We start from the raw sequence: 17,975 nt of genomic DNA, 5'->3' as shown, positions 1-17,975 counted from the left end.
TTGCAATATTACAAATTACTCGTAGAAAGTGTTTTGCGAGAAAAGAAAAGCATACGAGCTTTCATTTGTAGATTAAACTTACTTCAATATCCAATTATATCCCAAATAAGTTCCAATCGTGTCGTAGTTTGCCGAAGACCTGTTACCTTCAATAGTACGACCTTGCGTCTCACAGCCATAGCCATATATATACTTTTCATTTTAATGTGTCACGTGCCTGATTTCAAAGTTTTCGATGCTTTGACGTCACGGTCTTCATTGACAGGTCATTCTTTCCTTCTTCAAGCCCCTAAAGAAACATGCACTTTTTGCATCTATAAGCATAGACTATAGCACAGATCGCAAATGACGTCATGTTTTTCTCTCATTAATATGCATAAATAAATATTCGTCCGCATTTCCCGCATAAACGACGACAATAAAACTAGCTAGTGTTACAGTAGCAACTTGAAGTTACACTTGATGGCTCAGACTACAAGATGCAACAACAGCCGCGCATGCAACGACAAAATTTGTCCGAATTTCAGGCATATACAGTCGCGTGCGTGCCGCTATATTTAGTAACAAACCTGAAATCGCGATCAACACTAGCTATTGAGCTACTGTCTATGATATATAAGAAGCGGACTTTAGGCCGAACGCTATGTACACAGGAATTTTGCGCCTCGGGGGCAGAATTGAACTCTCAAACTTTTACCATTCTTTTCTGGTATACCACTTGTGGGGGTTCATTTTAAAGCTCTTGGTAAAAGAACGCTTTTCACCAGCTTAGTTTTTCCAAATTCGAAAATTTTATTTTTGTCCATGGAGTTAACATGGGGATGGTGGCCATTTTGAAATTCAAATATCGGTAAATCTTGAGTTATTTGTGTCTTTTGTACCAAAATTTGCACTGCGACCCCCCGATTTTTATTCTTTACTTTGAAAAAGAGTGGTTGAAAGATCATTGAGGAAAGTTTGAGCAAAAGTTTAAAGTACTTCACTTTCCAGGCGCATAGGCCTAGGCCTACTACCTTAAAAGAGTTTGAGCGTACGCTTTGTAACGCATAGGGAGAAAACTTCAATAGCCAATGTTTCTTAACTTAGTCGTTATTATAAGTTTATTTGAATCAATATCATAAACGATAATGGCTCGGGCGTGGAAGTCTGTTAAATTTTACCGAGGACGTGCGAATCTCTTTCAGCTCTAGCCATTTTCCGATGGCTTTTGTTAGGCTATTTTTAGACCCCCTAGTATTGATTTATGCCACTATCCTAGTTGGCGCTGATTGGCGGTATGGCAACTTCCGTGTAATTTCACGAGAGCGCTGACGGTGGCGGTCGGGACCATGGAGCCCACCTCAAGTATTAATTGGCCAAACATGACCGTTAAATGGATAACTGTGTATTAATTCACACATGACAACTAATAATGCATCTTAAATTTCCTAAAGATCGTCGCGTTTACACGTGGGAAGAGCTGAGGTGAGTATGATTTCGGAGGGTGTATCTGTGTACACGCTCGAGTGATTTTTTGCTCACGCTCGCAGTGAAACCAAAACATTGTGAATTTGTTTAGGGATTTTGTATCGTTTATCTGGTATTCTGTAACCAGGCTTTCCTTCTCATTCATTTCAGCTGTCTGTCGAGGGCGATCGGGGTAAGTACACGGCCAATTTCATTGGTAATCCCGCGGTAAACACTTGAGTGTCCGAAAAATTCTCGCCCAAATGTTCCGTTGCTATACATGGAATGAACCAGTCGACCGTCGACTAGCGACTTGCTGTAGCGCTGTTTTGGAGTAAACAGTACAGGATTTAATGCCAGCCCTGTAAACAAAGACGCGACTGCAGTCATAGTTTTCTGCATTTTGGCAATTATAGGCCTTGATGAAAGCAGTTTAGGTTTAGGGCGAATCCCTCAGATCGTGTCAGTAACTACATGCATGCCAACGTTGCTTTGCCGTTTCTGTAAACATTTGCTTCCAGCTTTCAACGCAGAGCATGCAGCGTGACTAGAATAACTTCGCGATAATAACAATCTCTTTGCTTTTGATACTATACCTATCTCCTCAACAGTAACGTTCCTGGAGTACATTTATTATTATTAAATAAACAAGAACTTGGCATTCAGAGCACTATACTGTCCCGTTGAATTGTAAATAATAGACACACCAGCGGCGGAGGCTAGAGGAAAACCAAAATACAAGCGTTGATAGGCTATTAATCGTGGGTGACAACTTTGCCTGTGAGAAAAAATGCCATGTACACCACGGCCTGTATAAAATGTTGCTGTCGGAAAATTACGATGGATGTAGAACATTGAACAAGCGATGCATTTAAAAATATGATTGTCAATCAAGCTCCTGGAAAACAGACAATGGTAAAAACGGTTAGATCAAGATTTAATGTAGAATTTGAATATGAGATGTGTTATGATACTTTAACTTGGATATTTTAAAGCAGAATTAGTGTTACAAACACAGGGTTGATCCAAGATGGTTTAGCACGTTATGAGAATCTATTAAATTTTATTTCTTTGTAAATGTCATATGAATTGAAACTGACTTTTACCGGTATGTCACAGTTGCTGTGAAATTCCGTTTTTGGTCAATATTTTTACAACTTGAACTTCGGCTTTGGAAATGGTGGACATTGAGAAATTGAGTTCAGTCTCAAAAATATGTTTGCTGAACTTTCCCGGTGGAATTTTTTGTTAATTAAGTCTTTTCATTGTTTGTCCTAAAAATGAAGGCAAGTTCATTCTCAAAAACTAGCAAGCTGAACTTCCGCTCTGGGATATGTACAGTATTAGGGAAGAAATAATATCTACAATCGGTAAAATCAGTAAACATGATTGTGTAATTGTTCAAACACATCCATGGTGAATGGTTTCCTACAAGGACATTGCTACAGTACTTCACTGTCTGGTGTTGGATTTTGCAGTGTTTAGTTGTGTACACGGTGTAATTCATGTGTACTCGTTAAAGTAAACCCCATGAACTTGGCTTAGTGAGTCACAGGTCTGCCATGTGTCTCAGTGTTTAATACCTGCCAGTTTTACGACTGCAACGCTAGCATAGTATTTTTTATGTACTTGCATAAAAACTTGTGAAATTCCTTTCATTCATAGTGCTATGACTTCTATCACCTCCCGTAAAATTAAAAAAAAATTGTTCATGCCCTTTTATGGCATCTTACTACATGGCTCAGCCATACTAATATGAAAGAGAGTTGTGTTTGAATTAGAAATATGTATTTACCTAGTGTCAAAGGAGAGAATTTTTAATTGTCTTATTGTTATCATTTTCATGATCATTATACATGAGTGATTGTAGATAGGGTTGTGGTCAGGATAGGGCGTAGCCCATTCCATCATTTGTAGACAGTTTGCTGGTTGTCATAACAACCAATGCACCAGAAATTTTGACCATGATATCACCTTCAGAGCGCAGGGGTATGGATTGTCAAATAGAAAGTGTACCACGTACATACATCAGATTATCAGCACTTCTTGTTGTAATTACTTTTCAATTAATTAATATTTGTTAAAGAAATGTTTACAAAACAGATACCCATTTGGCACTCAACAGCACTGGCAGTATTGTTGGCCACGTTGCAGACGTTGAGAAGATGACTGAATTTAAAGAATTCTGAAATAGTTTCTACCGTCCGTTTTACCGTCAGTTCCTTTGGTGAGAATTCTGGTGAAATATCTTAGAATACAGTGGTGCATCTATTTTGTTAGTGTCTCTTCTTGATAAATGCCGGTCAGTCCATCGAGTATTCCCGCTCATTCAACATAATGGAAAGCAATTAACTGTGCCACCTAATTTGCAATCTCTATCGTAATTACATTTGAATTGAATTGATAGACAAAAGCTCTCTTAAAAAGACCATTACTACCACTCAGCAAAAGGAAAATAACTGGTTCAATGTCATGTCCATTGAGATCTGAATTGTCTTTGCTTCGATGTAATTGCCTTCATTTTAGGAGTTTTAGGATTCCTAGATTCGGCTTCTACGGCCATGAATACTGGCATGACTCGCCATAACTTACATCATATCAGTATATTGATGGGGAAAATACACTGATCTGATTGGTCGAGATATGAAAATATCCATGCTATATTCACAATATAGAAAGGTTAGAATGCACATTGAGTTCTGATAGAGAAAACTGTTCTTTATTGACATTATACCACCATAGACCACCATAGCACAGGGCATACAACCTGGGTTTGACCAGTTCATTCCATGTTGTTTGCACTCTGTACTCGGCACTGTCACTCATGCATATATGTCGTGAACTTGTCAAAATCTTGATATATACACCATTGCTTGGTGTGGTTTATTGCTTGTTATATCATACCAGTATATTGATGGTGCAAAGATAGTGATCTGATTGGTTGAGACGCGAAAAGAACCTTGGTATATTGGCGATATACCACGGCTGGCATACGCGTGAGCTCTCAGCTTGAGCAAAAATCTGTTTTTGACATTCCACGCCAGAATTTCAATATACTGTTATGATATAATACTAAGCAATAAATCACACCCAGCGATGGTATACCACTCAATTTTGACCAGTTCACTTCATATGCACTCGCTATCGCTCGTGCATATATGTCGTGAACTGGTCAAAATCTTGTGGTATCATCGCTGGGTGTGATTTATTGCTTAAACAAAACAATAATTACTAAAATTTTGCCATACAGACCAAATATCTGTCAATACTGAATGTAAGAAATATGTTAAAATTATGGTTCAGAGAGGATAAGATTGACCGTAAGGAGTTTGTTTTACTGTGCAAACTGACAAAAGAACATGCTTCATCAAATACATTTTAAAATTTAAAAGTTTAGATTACAAATTCTTATCTGAAGGAAACAGGGGAGGTGGTAAATTGTGACTCAAAACTTTTTACAGAAATGTTTTTTTTATTTTATTTTTATGACACAATATCAATAATCTAGTGCATCACAGATTAACCGTATCCAGATTTCAGAATTTTGGTACGTCACTTTCGGTGACGGAAAAACTGCCCAGGTTTATTGTTAGCAACAGGCTTGTGACTCACGCGGTCACAGAAAGTGGCATGACAGATTGAAGTGGGAGTGACTCTGATTAATGGACTAAATATCGGCAGTCAATGCCATGTGCGTGTAATGACACATTCAAACGACCCTCTTATGACCTGCCACGGCACTCGTGCATGATGAATGAACACACAGACGCGATGGCGTAGAGCCAACTTTGTCTCATTAATTACGCCATGAAATTCCCTCCGCAGTCACAAACACCAGTTGAGTTCTTTACTGTCATCGTAAAATGTCAAGTTCTTCATGAATGAGAAAGTCCATCTCTGATTTTATCGCTTGCTCAACAGGCAATATCACTTTACGAGCCATGTTGACCACAATATTGTTGTCAAGATTCCCAGACTTACTCATCGCTTTCTTCAATGAAATTACACATGGTGCAGTGAAAAAGATATTTGGCTATTTCTAAATCTTGACATCGCAATATTTCTGCCAATTAAAGTTCTTGTGTCTTTCAGAGTGAGAGATATTTACATAATGCCTTGACAGGCAACATTTTATGGTAATTTTCCTGCATATGTAACAAAAAATTCAAAAATTTATCAAAGCCAAATGGCAATATGAATCTCTTTATTTAATGTGATATCACGTAACAAACTGACTTACTGAAAAAAAATTATTTTAGGTTTGTTCAAGCTTGCTCTATTGAACACATTACTTGTGCTAACACGGTTTCTGTTTTTGCTCAACAAGATGGACAAACACAGTGAGGTGTGGAATGTTTAGCATGGCAAAATCTTTTCAGTTTGGGCGCTTTATTTTCTTCTGTTTCCTTATTTATTGACTGAAAGTACAATACATTATCCGCTCCTCGGAGCAAATCAATAGATCGGTCTCTATTGTCAGCATTCTCTCAGTAATCAACTTGAAGGTATTTTCTTACAAATATGCAAGACGACAATACCCATCTTTGACACTAAAGCATGTAAACAAGGTTTTTCTGAGGCACTGGCAATTTTTCTGGTATATTGGTGAACTGGAAAAGTGACAAATACGACACTTTGTGGTGAACCTGGTTTGATGTGGGGTTTGTCATTATTCACAATTTCAGTGTCATTAAACTTATCAAAAGCAATGTAGACACCAATACACCAGTCTGTCTATGAAATTGAAGATGCCATCTTGGTTTCCGTGCTAACCAAGCACAGTGGTGGTTGTTATATCGGCAGTGTGCCTTAACTAAGATCAATAATTGTGGTACAGTACTTGGCACTGTAAAATTTAATGGCCTGTAGTCTAGCTTAACAGTAAAACCCACCATTTTTATGAATGAATGTAATTGACATCACTGCTGGTAATATAGTGTGAGTATGTGTATAGACTTCTTTGTTCAAGGTGTGTGAATATGCAGTGTATGATAATGACTTCTTATCGTGAAATTTGAATATTTTTCAAGCACTGTTTGTCAGTGCATTTTGCGTCGAGAAAATGGTTTATATGCAGGGCTTCAATAATGAGATGTTTTTGCAACTTGCAAGGCAACTACCCACAGTACCAATCATGTCTGAATTTAGTTTTAACCATGAACTAGGAGTCAATGTTCATAAGTACTGGGTACCTGTATAGTACCAATGTGTCTAATTTTATCTGCAACATGGAATTTCTAGTAATGGCAATGGCCGTACTTGTGTATAAAAGTACTGGATTTTTAAAAATTTGAATCACAGGAATGCTTTTGTGGCTGTACCAGTACACTAATACAAGATATCGTTATGCAGTCATGTCTTGGACCTGTCACATATGGCCTGGGAAAATTACAGCCCTATTCTTCGTAAATGAGATCTTTGCTTTCGTGGAATTATTATTTTTGAAAATGCCGGAAAACTCTCACTAAGTTTGTTTGGTTCTGGTTGTTTTATCTCGATCAAGCTGGTATTCCATAGTACATGAATTTGACACAAAATTGATTATTAGTAAATTGTCTATCGGTTGATGTTAAGAATCAGATGTACTGTATGCAGTTTGTGTGCAGTTTTTATTTGATGAAAGTTATCAGAACTATATAGTGGTTTGTTTGCTGCTTCTTTTACTTCGCATACTGTAGAAAATCAGGAAACAGTATTTATTGTCCTGGCATACTTGGGAACAAGCACAAAATGTCGCTTTAAAATTTTGGAGGGAAAAATTATGGCACTCAAAAGGGTTTTAACAGTCACGGTGGATATGTGTCTAGTCTGTTTACTAATTCAGTGCAAAATTTACAGTGTCGATAAATGACGTCAGACATCTGTACGAGTTATCCCCCGTGAGCGCATTTTGTTTAGTGTATGCGTCACCTCGTAACTATGGACACTAAATGTTCAGTGATTTTAGTGGAGTGACTGAAACCTATATTTTCTGTATCCATGCAAAAGTACGTTACCCCACACTAGATTTTCTGCCTACGTATTCACTGCAGTGATGTCATTCATAGTCAGGTGCGTCATTGCCATGATTGTGCACAATATAATCTGTTCACGCCATGTTTGGACAAGAAACGAAAAGAAACGGTTTTGTTTGTAATCTTCATTCACCTTGATCTAAGTCTTGCCGAGTAAGCCTCTTTCTTCCATGCTCATTTGAAAATAATTAAATGTAGGAAAAAACTGCACAACACACGACACAAAATGTAACAGGCAATACATGTATCTAGAGGATCACATTGTATGCACTATATTCTGAACAGCCAAGTTTTTGCAGATTGCTGTATGTCAGAATTACTGTTTTGAGTAAAGTGATGTTGGTGTAGTTAAGTTTTTCTGATATCAAGTAAAAAACACTAATTAACAGTGTGTCGCTGCATCATCGTTGTGAAAAGCGTAGGATAAGAAACAAACATATTTGGGGGTTTTTTTTGGCCTTAATAGGCCATACTGCTTCACTTTGATGATTTTCAAGGCTCAAATCCTTCTCTGAGTCTGTAATAAATGTACATAAGTTGGACCATGAATGACCTAGTTCCACACACATAGGTACAGTACACAGTGACTCTTGTCCAAACCTGTCTTGGCAGAAGCTGAAGTACTCCCAGGAGATACAATACAGCCACTGTTTTGCATTGTCAGACAGGCCATTCCATTGTCAGCAAGGGGTGGTCACTGATAAATGTCCAGATCCTTCAAAACGTTTTTTGATAAGTACATATCATCAATACATTGAGAGGGGAGGGAATTCTTTAGTTTATACAATTTTCATGGAAAAATGTTAGTCCAAACTAGAACTGATATAAATTATCTGGTTTGTTGTAGCTGAACATTATAAATGACCTGTACGCTGAAATGCATTAATTTATATATTGAGTAGTACCTGATAGGTTTTATAGTGTTTCATTTGTATTGGCAACTAAACACCCTGCTAGGTTCCCAGTCTCAGCTTATTCCTGGATACAAGCATAGAGTTGTTGCCAACAAGTTTTAAAAAAATTAAAATTTGCATAAATTGTTGTGCGTGGTTTAATACAAGCATGGTTGGCCGTTGAAGTTTTATTGAAATCTTTTGTCATAGATACCTTTAGTCTACTGTGATTTAGAAAGGAAAGACTCCTCAAGACAAATATTGATTGTGATATAGTTGAATTCTACATGTAAATTCGTAGTAGTGAGAATGTTGTCGTAAATGTCAATACAAAGTGTCAAGAGTATGAATAAATATTTGGTACATGCTTGTTACCAAAATCACTGGTATGAAATTTCTAAATTTATTGAAAGTTGGTTCTAATATTGCTTGCCTGCAATGCATTCTAACAGACACCATTTGAAAAAATACAGCGTTTGTTAATCTGTCTATGAAAGTATTCAACAAGCAGTAGAAAGCAATTATTTGAAAGAACGAAAATACAAAACCTAAAGCAGCAGTTATGTAAGATTTTTTAAACAATACCAATACCTTCAACTTCAGTTTTAATTAGTGCAAACGATCATATACTATAGTGTACTACAGCAGGTTTCCTAGATAAGATGCGTAGGTTGAACTATTTTTACATGGAAAGCATTGTAAACCGTTGTGTGAAGTTAAGGTTCTCTTGACTGAAAATCTTTCAGCAAAACACTGCCTAGGAATACCGTATTGTCGTTGGTAGGCAGATTTGCATTGTAAATCGGATTTCAAGGGCCAGGCTGAATTGCCAGGGCAGTATAAACGCTGTGCAACACAATTGCAAATAATCGGCATGTTCAGTCGTGTGGAAACATTGAACCATAGCCTGTGAATTGAACCTGATGAAGTCATGGTGTACATTCCCCAATGTGGCTATTGTACTTTAACACTGTCATCTGACAAAGAATTCATTAGTCTGAGTTCATGCAGCCCCATACCCTGTGAAGACCACTTTATTGTTTACATACACCATGGCAACATGGCTGCCATTGCTCATTTGTTTGAGTTTCCATGGCAACAGTGGCCTGGTTTCATCGGTGACCCGACTGACCTCCTGCAGATTAACGACAGAAGAAGACTAAAAAGGGGAGATATTTATTTCAGCTGTTACAGATTTCAATCCTGGTACAGCAGCTCTTATAGTTAAATTCAGTATTTAATTCTGTATAATGCAGACAAACAGTGTCTATTGACAACTGAGTTACCGGGAAAGCTTGGAAGATAGTTATTGAGTGCTTGAAGTTCATGTTACAATTGATTGTCAAGTTCAATGTGTATATGTTTTTGCAAACACAAGCACCTTGCAACCAGGATACCATGGCATGCATGAATGTCATATTATCTAAGACCAAAGTTTTACTATCCAAAAGTCAATTTATTCAGATCTCCTGACTGTTTTCATTGCTTTATAGTTCAGTTGTTATCCAAACAACAATAATTTAGATTTCATCTCATATTTATAAAAATCATATGTGCCTCGAAAGTTAAAGACTTAAACTTTTGTTCAAACTTTCCTTAATGATACTTTCAACCATTTTCTTACCAAATCAAGAATGAAAATCAGGGTTACTGTGCAAAGTTTTATACTAGAGATATAAATTACCTGACATATACCGATATTTTAAATTCAAAATGGCCGCCATTCCAGTATTGACTCTATGCGAAAAAATAAAATTTTGGATTCTTTTGAAAAAAGGCTGAAAATTTTTCTCACCCAGAGAGCTTGAAAATAGCCCCCACTAGTGGTAGATCAGAAAAAAATTGTAAAAAATTGAGAGTCTGAGTAATTGTCCCCGAGGCGCATTCTACATTACTATACCGTGCTGTTGTCATATTGATAGTACTTAATCAATTAAATAAGATTACCGGTAATTAATTGCTACCCAGAATGATGTCATCACTAATTATTAAACTCAGATCTGGTTCATGAATGTCGTCTTCACTATAATTGTAGTTCATTTAAATTTGCCAAAAATCATCTAGGGCGAATTTTACGCAGACTTTGTAGTAGTACAGTACCGTGTACTCCCAACTGCATTCAGTTGTGAAATGGACTGCGAAATACACCATGGTTTTTCTGAATCAGCTATGAGCACAAATAATATTGATTTATTTAACATGTGCAGTCAACCAGAACAACATCTCTGTACTGTACACTGTAAATTAGATCTGCAGTTTGTAAAGAAGTTACTGTTCATAGGCAAGTATTTCAGGCAGTCATCCCTATCGGGCAAAATATAGTTTTTGTTTTTCGAAAATCCAAGACAGTGAAAAATTTTCTTACTCCAAGAGTTTTAAAATGAGTCCCAACAAATGGTAAATCAGAAAAGAATTGTACAAATTGAATAGTCCGAATATCTGTCCCTGAGGCGCATTCTACCTTAAAAGGATATCAGCTTCTGTGCAGCCTATATCAGTCTCGCAGATTGTTAAAATGAAATTCCAATGGATCCATAATGAATTACTTGAAATTACCACAGAATGATGGCAGCGACTTTGTAAACCATTTTCAAAAAAGGATTGAAATTCTTGTGTCTCCAGCAGACATGGAATGATTTTGGACTGCAAATACTGTGAAAAAACCATACATGTACACCAAGATAAATTTTTTTTCTGTTATTATTTCAAAATAGACAGTACAGAATGCTAGTGATTAATTTTTTGTCTGTGGTAATTTTTCCCAAAGATTAATAACAGTGGCATGTTACCGAGATGAGGTTGTATAAAATAATTTAATTAAAAAGTCAACAGTTTTTAGAAAAGCAGTCGGTTGAAACAAGCCAGTACCGGTAGTTTTAAATTTTCCAGTGTATGCCGTTATCAGAGACTACAAAAAAATCTTTAAATATAGACGAGATCATGACATGCCTATATTTACATGTAAGCATGAATCCTTATTGTTTGTCTTTCCTATGATGTGTAGTCCATACGCCGTCAGGTTGCGATCGTTCAATTCTATCTGAGTGTATTAACCCTGCTGAACACCTGGCTAGTACCGGTATGTCACCATATACACCAACCATTCTCTTGATATGTTATATCATGAATACTCTACCTCGTGGTTATATGTTCATGGTTGTGTATTAGTGAAAAATAGTCTGAAATTGATATTTTAAAAAAACTGTGAGTATGAACAAGGAGTCATAAAAATCCATGTATGCATGCTGTACAGCATATAATAATGTTTGTTTGTTTGTTTGTTTCTATTTCAGTTTCAGAGTGATACGTTGAAAAAATGTCTTCCAGACGAAATCACACTGACAGAGCCAGTCGTCAGTGTCAGGGTAAGTGATGTAAAATTGTACTGTGATATGTCACCGTAATTTCTCATTTGTGTAGTACTGGTATATTCACAGGGGGACAAGGCGTTGTTAGTCATAGCAAGAGTGTAAAAAAATTAATGAATACTGTTGGTAAAAATTTAATATTTCTATCATTTTTGTATATTTACAAAAGTGACGCTCTGCACTAAGTCGATAGGTCATGCATCCAACTGACCTGGTTTTATTCAAGTGTAGTTGGGTACTTCTGTAGGTATGCAATAATGATAAAAATATTACATTTTTATCAACAGTATTTGTAATCATAAATTTATGAATTTTTTTTTATCTCTCACCATGACTTGTAACGCCTTGTCCCCCTGTGGTATTTTTACAAAAGTTCAGTGATTGTCTAACAAAACTCTAGTAATAGTATGTCTGTCAACAATAGTGTTCTGAAGCCGACCAACAATTGTGGATGGTTTATGTTGTTGTACTAAAAACTACTAGTTTGGCTTTCTTTGAAGCAGGTAGGTAATGATGTTAAACACAAATAAAATCAATCACTTTTTTAGGTTTTTTGTAAGATGTTTGAAAATTTTTCCCTAGAAAAATTTGTGGGTTTTTTTCAGAAAAAGTGACAGAACTTTCGATTTTGTACTGTTGATTGGTCCACATGTAGGAATTTCATCTTAGAGTTTAAATTCATCACTGTGTGCTATTTGGACAGTGGGTCTGAGCCACAAGGTAAATGACGTAAAGGGCTGGCTGCGGTCTGGGCAGTAAAATCTCTGATGGACACAACCTTTGAATTGGAATGTACAGTCGACTAGTCATAAAATTAACTGATCCTTTCCGTGACTGAAGTTGTGTTTTTCCCTGTGGTCAAATCTTCACCAATGGGCCTGCTTTGCTTGATGTTAAACAAATATTCATTAGCTTCTGCATTTTCAATTGTCAAAAAAATTACACTTTCAAATGTTCTGCTTTCCCACCAAACGTCTTGAATGGTACTTCCAACCCATAAAATCCTAAAAGTGAATGATTGGTAGGCAATGCAGTATCCATTTGCAATGTGAAAAACATGATTCGAGACCTGAACAAGTCGAAACAGCACCCTCGAGTCAGAATCAAAATTTGCACAAGAATGGCAGATTTTGAATCCTTGCCATGCATACAAACACACTGCTGCAAGGATTGATCCAAATCTAAGTCTGAAATCACATCAAAGTCACTAATGACATTAATGACATTAATATTTTGTCTCCTAAAAATCAATCAGTGGCTTTAACTGTTGACAACCTTCAATAATTAATATAATATTATTATTCTCCCCAGTGTATATTAAAATATATTCAAAGTTTTCCAGACAGCAGCATTGTGTAAAAATATGCAGTGGTATTGTCAACAAAAGAATTCTAGTTCAAAGTTAGATTAAGTTATCAACAATAACATTGTGACATTGCACACACAGAGGCTGTATTAATCACTTGAACACAAGGCATTTTGATGTGATTTTGGCAGTAGAACAAGAAACTGAATTTCTCCTACAGAACAAATACATTCGGAAAATGCTCTTCAAATATTCAGCTAATTGACAGAGCTTTAGTGTTTGGCTCAGCCATAGTGTTTGCAAAAGCCCAAATTAATTACAATACTTAGGTGATTTTAGACTGGATTTTGCATGTACAACCATTCAGTGGGAAACAACAGAACTCAAACTTAATAGTTGCCTGCAGCAGGTAAAATGTGAAATCCAACCACTGAAAAGTGTCTGTAATTGACCTGTTTATTAGGCAAGGGAGGCAATTTCAAGCAGTACAAATGTCATGACAACCAGTCTACCAAACCCATTAGACTTTACTGGTAAACAGCAGTGAATATTATAGATAGAATCAAGACCAACTACGATGGCTCCTAATGTTATCGACAGATACAGCGTAAACCATACATTTTTCTCTCAAAAACCCCAAAACATGCTTTTGGCAAAACACGCTTGTCCATTTTGCATCAACGCCAGATGGGCCACTAATCAAAGGAGTAAAGTTGTAACTCCGAACACAAATAATAAAAATGGCAGTGGCAATGGTCTTGTGTAAATAGAATCAAACAAATACCAGGTGTGTTTTCTGAAATAAATTAGCTACTTCTTTGTTTCAAATTACATTAGCTAAGTGGTCAACAAAGATGAACAATGGCCTTGATTGGCCACTGTTACATCATTTGTATTCACGATTGAACACCTGTAGATACCCGGTACCTTTTAAAAGATGTGCATTGTGAGCTGGCAGGACCCTTGCAACTTTAGGCTCAAGGTTGTTATCAAAGAGATTTCTGAACAAATACTTAACTTTGTAGGTTTTTCACTCAGTGGGAGACATCCTGTACGCCAGTACAAACACTGGAAGTGCACTTCATAAAGATCATTGAGAATTTGCATGTCATGCTTATTTCTCCTCCAAAATCGTCAATCAGTAATTTGAAATCCGCACTTACGTGATACAAATGAAAGTCACAACGCTAAAAAGCTCCATTGTTTTTACTTTTTGATGAGTTTTCAGGTTATGTTGTGTCTTTTAAGGCAGAAAGCGCCTAGGGACATATGACTCTCATATTTCACAATTCTTGTCTAATCTACCACTTGTGGTGGCTTATTTTAAAGCTCTTGGAAAAAGCCAAATTTTTGCTGTATTAGTTTTTCAAAAATCAAAAAATTGTACTTTCACCATAGAATTAACACAAGGATGGTGGCCATTTTGAATTTCAAATATTGGTTAATGTTGGGTACCAAAATCTGCAGCGTGACCCCAGATTTTTATTCTTGGTTTGATGAGAGAATGGTTGAAAGATTCATAGAGGAAATTTTGAGCAAATGTTTAGGTGCTCATTTTCAAGATGCGTACCACTTAACCCTTTCACCCCCAGTTCCCTGTGTACAGGTCCAACTTTACCATAGAAAACAATGGATTTGGGACAAACCATGGTGGTGAAAGGGTTAAGTGCAGTTTTTCTGTTCTCGCCCCAAGATTATGTTCATGTAATTCTCATGTCATGAAAATAGAAACAGGATCCACCGTTATATATTCACAAGACACCAATACTTCCGTAAATGGATACGTTTTACGTCAGATACACTAAAATTCCCATATCCTGTTTGATTAGGTGGCAATATGAATGTATTGATATGTTTTTTATCCTATTGGTTTCAACAAAAACAAACAACATCATTTTTACATTACTGCTGTTAATGAATCTTCAAATCATTTTATACCTGTTCTTGCATTCACTATCAAAATGATGATATCAATTCTCCCATTCATACACAGGATCTTTTCAGACTGATGGACAGGAAGTATTTCAACGAAGCTCTAGACCGGACATTCAACATGCACACTGCCGACTACAATATCAACGTCTTAAAGAAATCACTCAAGTTACTAGAGCACAGATTCCTCAGGTACCATGATGGACTTTATTCACCGGATCGCATCAAGTTTCTCTGATGGTTTTGTAACTTTTCTGAAAAAAAAAAAATGTATCTTTTTGGCTGTTCATTTAGTCAAATTTAGATTTTAAATTTTGTAGCAACATCCCAATAGTCATTTTGGTTGGGATACTTCAAATAGTGCTGGGAGAAAAGAGAAGGATATCCAGGGTTTTTAAATCAGAAGTTCGCTCAGCATTTGAAGTGCGCCCTCAATGTCAACTTTTGACGTTGGGGGCGCCATACACAGCGTCATTTCACAACAATAATTTCTTTACAATGAAGCAAAGTACGATTTGAATGTTTGCCAAGAACAGTAATTACATATTAATCAAATGACTATTGCACCATATATAGCAACGCTGATCACAATGAGTAATCATGTTTTTAGTCAACAGAGTGAAATAAATCAAATTTCATATCTTGACGTAAAATTATGTCTATAGATGGCATTACTGTTCAGTCAATTTGTCAAATGTGGCAAGAAGTCCAAGAAAATTACTGATGATATGCGGATGAATTATTGCTTTAAGGTGGAATGTGTCGGGGACAGATATAATTCAACTCTCATATTTTCACAATTCTTTTCTTATCTACCACTTGTGTGGACTCATATGGAGTGAGAAAATTATGCACAAATTTTATTTTGCAAAAATCAAAATTTTATTTTCCCCGCAGAGTTAACACAGGGATGGTGGCCACTTAGAATTTCAAATATATTTGTAAATGTCAGGTAATTTGTTTCTCTAGTATTAACTATTGCAAGATGACCCCTTACCTTGATCGGAGAATGGTTGAAAGTTTCATTGAGGGAAATTTGAGGAAAAGTTTAAATCTTTCACTTTCAAGGTGCGTAATGATGCATTCGCATAACGATAACAATCATGTTTCATCGCCTTGTTCTTCCTGACAGCTTTACAGAGCTGAATGATGTACGGATTGCGTATCAGGCGTATGAAGCTGGAGACATGAAGGGGATGATAATAGACAAACACACACTGCTTAGAACTCTCAAGGTAACAGATTATGCTTGATATTTTGATCTAAAACAACACTGTAGTGGAAAGATATGATACTGGCAGTGTGCAGCATCTCGGAAAGTTATATCTGATTAGTGGATTGCCATTATTTACAGCAACCTAGGGAGTCTGAAACTAGGGCTATTGAGTCGCTGATTTGCAGTTTGGAAGTGATTCAATATAAACATGAGTTTCCCCTAAACAGTTGGCTGAAAGCTTTTAAGATGCTGCACATCAACCCAAATGATACCATCCTTACCAGATAGTTAAGTAGTGCTCAACATGTACCAGTTTGTAAGATAAACTTTCAGTTAAACCTGAAATTGTCCTATCACAGTCACTAACCCATCCAAACCACCCGAACATATACCCACCCATATCAACGCTTCATCTATTCATCCACCCTCCCACAGACAAATACTCTCACACACCCATTCACCCTCCGACTGGTAATTAGTAAATTATTAACATAACTTTTGAAATTGTATTGACTTTCCTCAGATGTAAAATCAAGCCAGGCTCTTGTTGATACTGTATAGTGCAAAATACATTTCTCAGAAATCTTCATGTACTCAACAAGTGCATTTTATTGAAATTTTTTGGAGGTAAATATCCTTAATAATAATCTACAAAAACGAGGTCTGCTAATAGCGGCTGTACAGACACCCTGCTGAAAACAAGATCAAGGAAATTGATATTTAGTAACATTGACAATACAGGTACTAGTCCACTGATGTCTATTTGAACACACAGTAACTGCACTGCAGCCCCAACTTATATCAAGTTTTGTACTTTTTTACCAGTCTGTGTTCATGTGTACCATATGTGCTGAGAAATATAACTTGTGTCAACACACTCTTCTGTTTTCATCATACAGCTGTGTGGTCGAGTTGTTGCTCCGATGAAATTGATGCATCGTGTCAAACACATGAAAGATCACTTCGATGAATGTGGAAGGATTCAGTTGTATGAGTTCATGGACCTCTTGGTACTGTGAGTATCTGTATTGGGAATAAGTATGAAAAAAACAAAAGATTTATAGTAGTATGTATTGAGGGCGCTGTGTCGTTTACATCGAAGCTGTAATATATTTACAGTATGTCAAACAATATCGTATGAACCATGGTTACTCTGAGAGGAGGGGGGGGGGGGGGTTAGAGTAACCTTGTATGAACAGAGTACATCAAGTCCTGCTAAGTCCATTAAAATACACCAGATTATAGATGGATAGTTCATTTTGTCAAACCAATGGCAACACAGAATAAATTAATTTACTCAAAGCAATGGGTAAAGTTTTCTGTAGGCAGTGACAATGGCATTTGGTCATTTGCAATTTTCATTGCCTGACATTTTATTTAAACACTGTTTTTTGCCTCTCCAACAAAGATGTGACCTTGCCGAAGACATCACTGTTGAAGAAACCAGAGAAGGTGCCATTGATAAAAATTGGAGACATTTGTTCAAGGTTGGTAAATTTCACAAGGATAGTAGTTATTTCAAGTGTTTATATGTGAGATGTGACAAAATTGTCTGTGTGTGTTTTCAGGGGTCTAGGTTGATCATATGAAAATTGTCAAAATAAATTATATTGTCGTCAGAATTTTAACTTTGGTTTCACTTTATGTAACCAATAGTAAGTTACATGCATGTTTAAATGGCAATCTTTGCATTGTACATATGTCACATTGCCCTGTTGCTACCAAGAGGCTACTCTAGTTCTTAAAGAAACGGATAATGGGCAAATCATGGAGAGACTGCTGTTAATGTGCTGCATATTC

At 36.5% G+C, this 17,975-nt stretch overlaps 1 protein-coding gene across 2 annotated transcripts in view; it reads left to right on the top strand.

The window, feature by feature from the left end:
- Positions 1-1,266: 1,266 nt before the first annotated feature.
- LOC139130202 (uncharacterized) overlaps positions 1,267-17,975 on the top strand; it is a 37,084-nt gene continuing 20,375 nt past the window's right edge. For both annotated transcript variants that reach the window (XM_070695959.1, XM_070695952.1), the window contains exons 1-7: positions 1,267-1,464; positions 1,618-1,639; positions 11,647-11,718; positions 15,021-15,151; positions 16,092-16,194; positions 17,075-17,190; positions 17,584-17,662. In XM_070695959.1, coding sequence (XP_070552060.1) covers positions 1,412-1,464; positions 1,618-1,639; positions 11,647-11,718; positions 15,021-15,151; positions 16,092-16,194; positions 17,075-17,190; positions 17,584-17,662 — 576 coding nt within the window. In that variant the 5' untranslated portion in view covers positions 1,267-1,411. The remainder of the gene's footprint in view (positions 1,465-1,617; positions 1,640-11,646; positions 11,719-15,020; positions 15,152-16,091; positions 16,195-17,074; positions 17,191-17,583; positions 17,663-17,975) is intronic.

Source organism: Ptychodera flava, chromosome 1, assembly GCF_041260155.1.
Source record: "Ptychodera flava strain L36383 chromosome 1, AS_Pfla_20210202, whole genome shotgun sequence".
Lineage (NCBI taxonomy): Eukaryota > Metazoa > Hemichordata > Enteropneusta > Ptychoderidae > Ptychodera > Ptychodera flava.
Note: the sequence above shows the minus strand (reverse complement) of the source record. Positions and strands in the feature narration are given on the sequence as shown.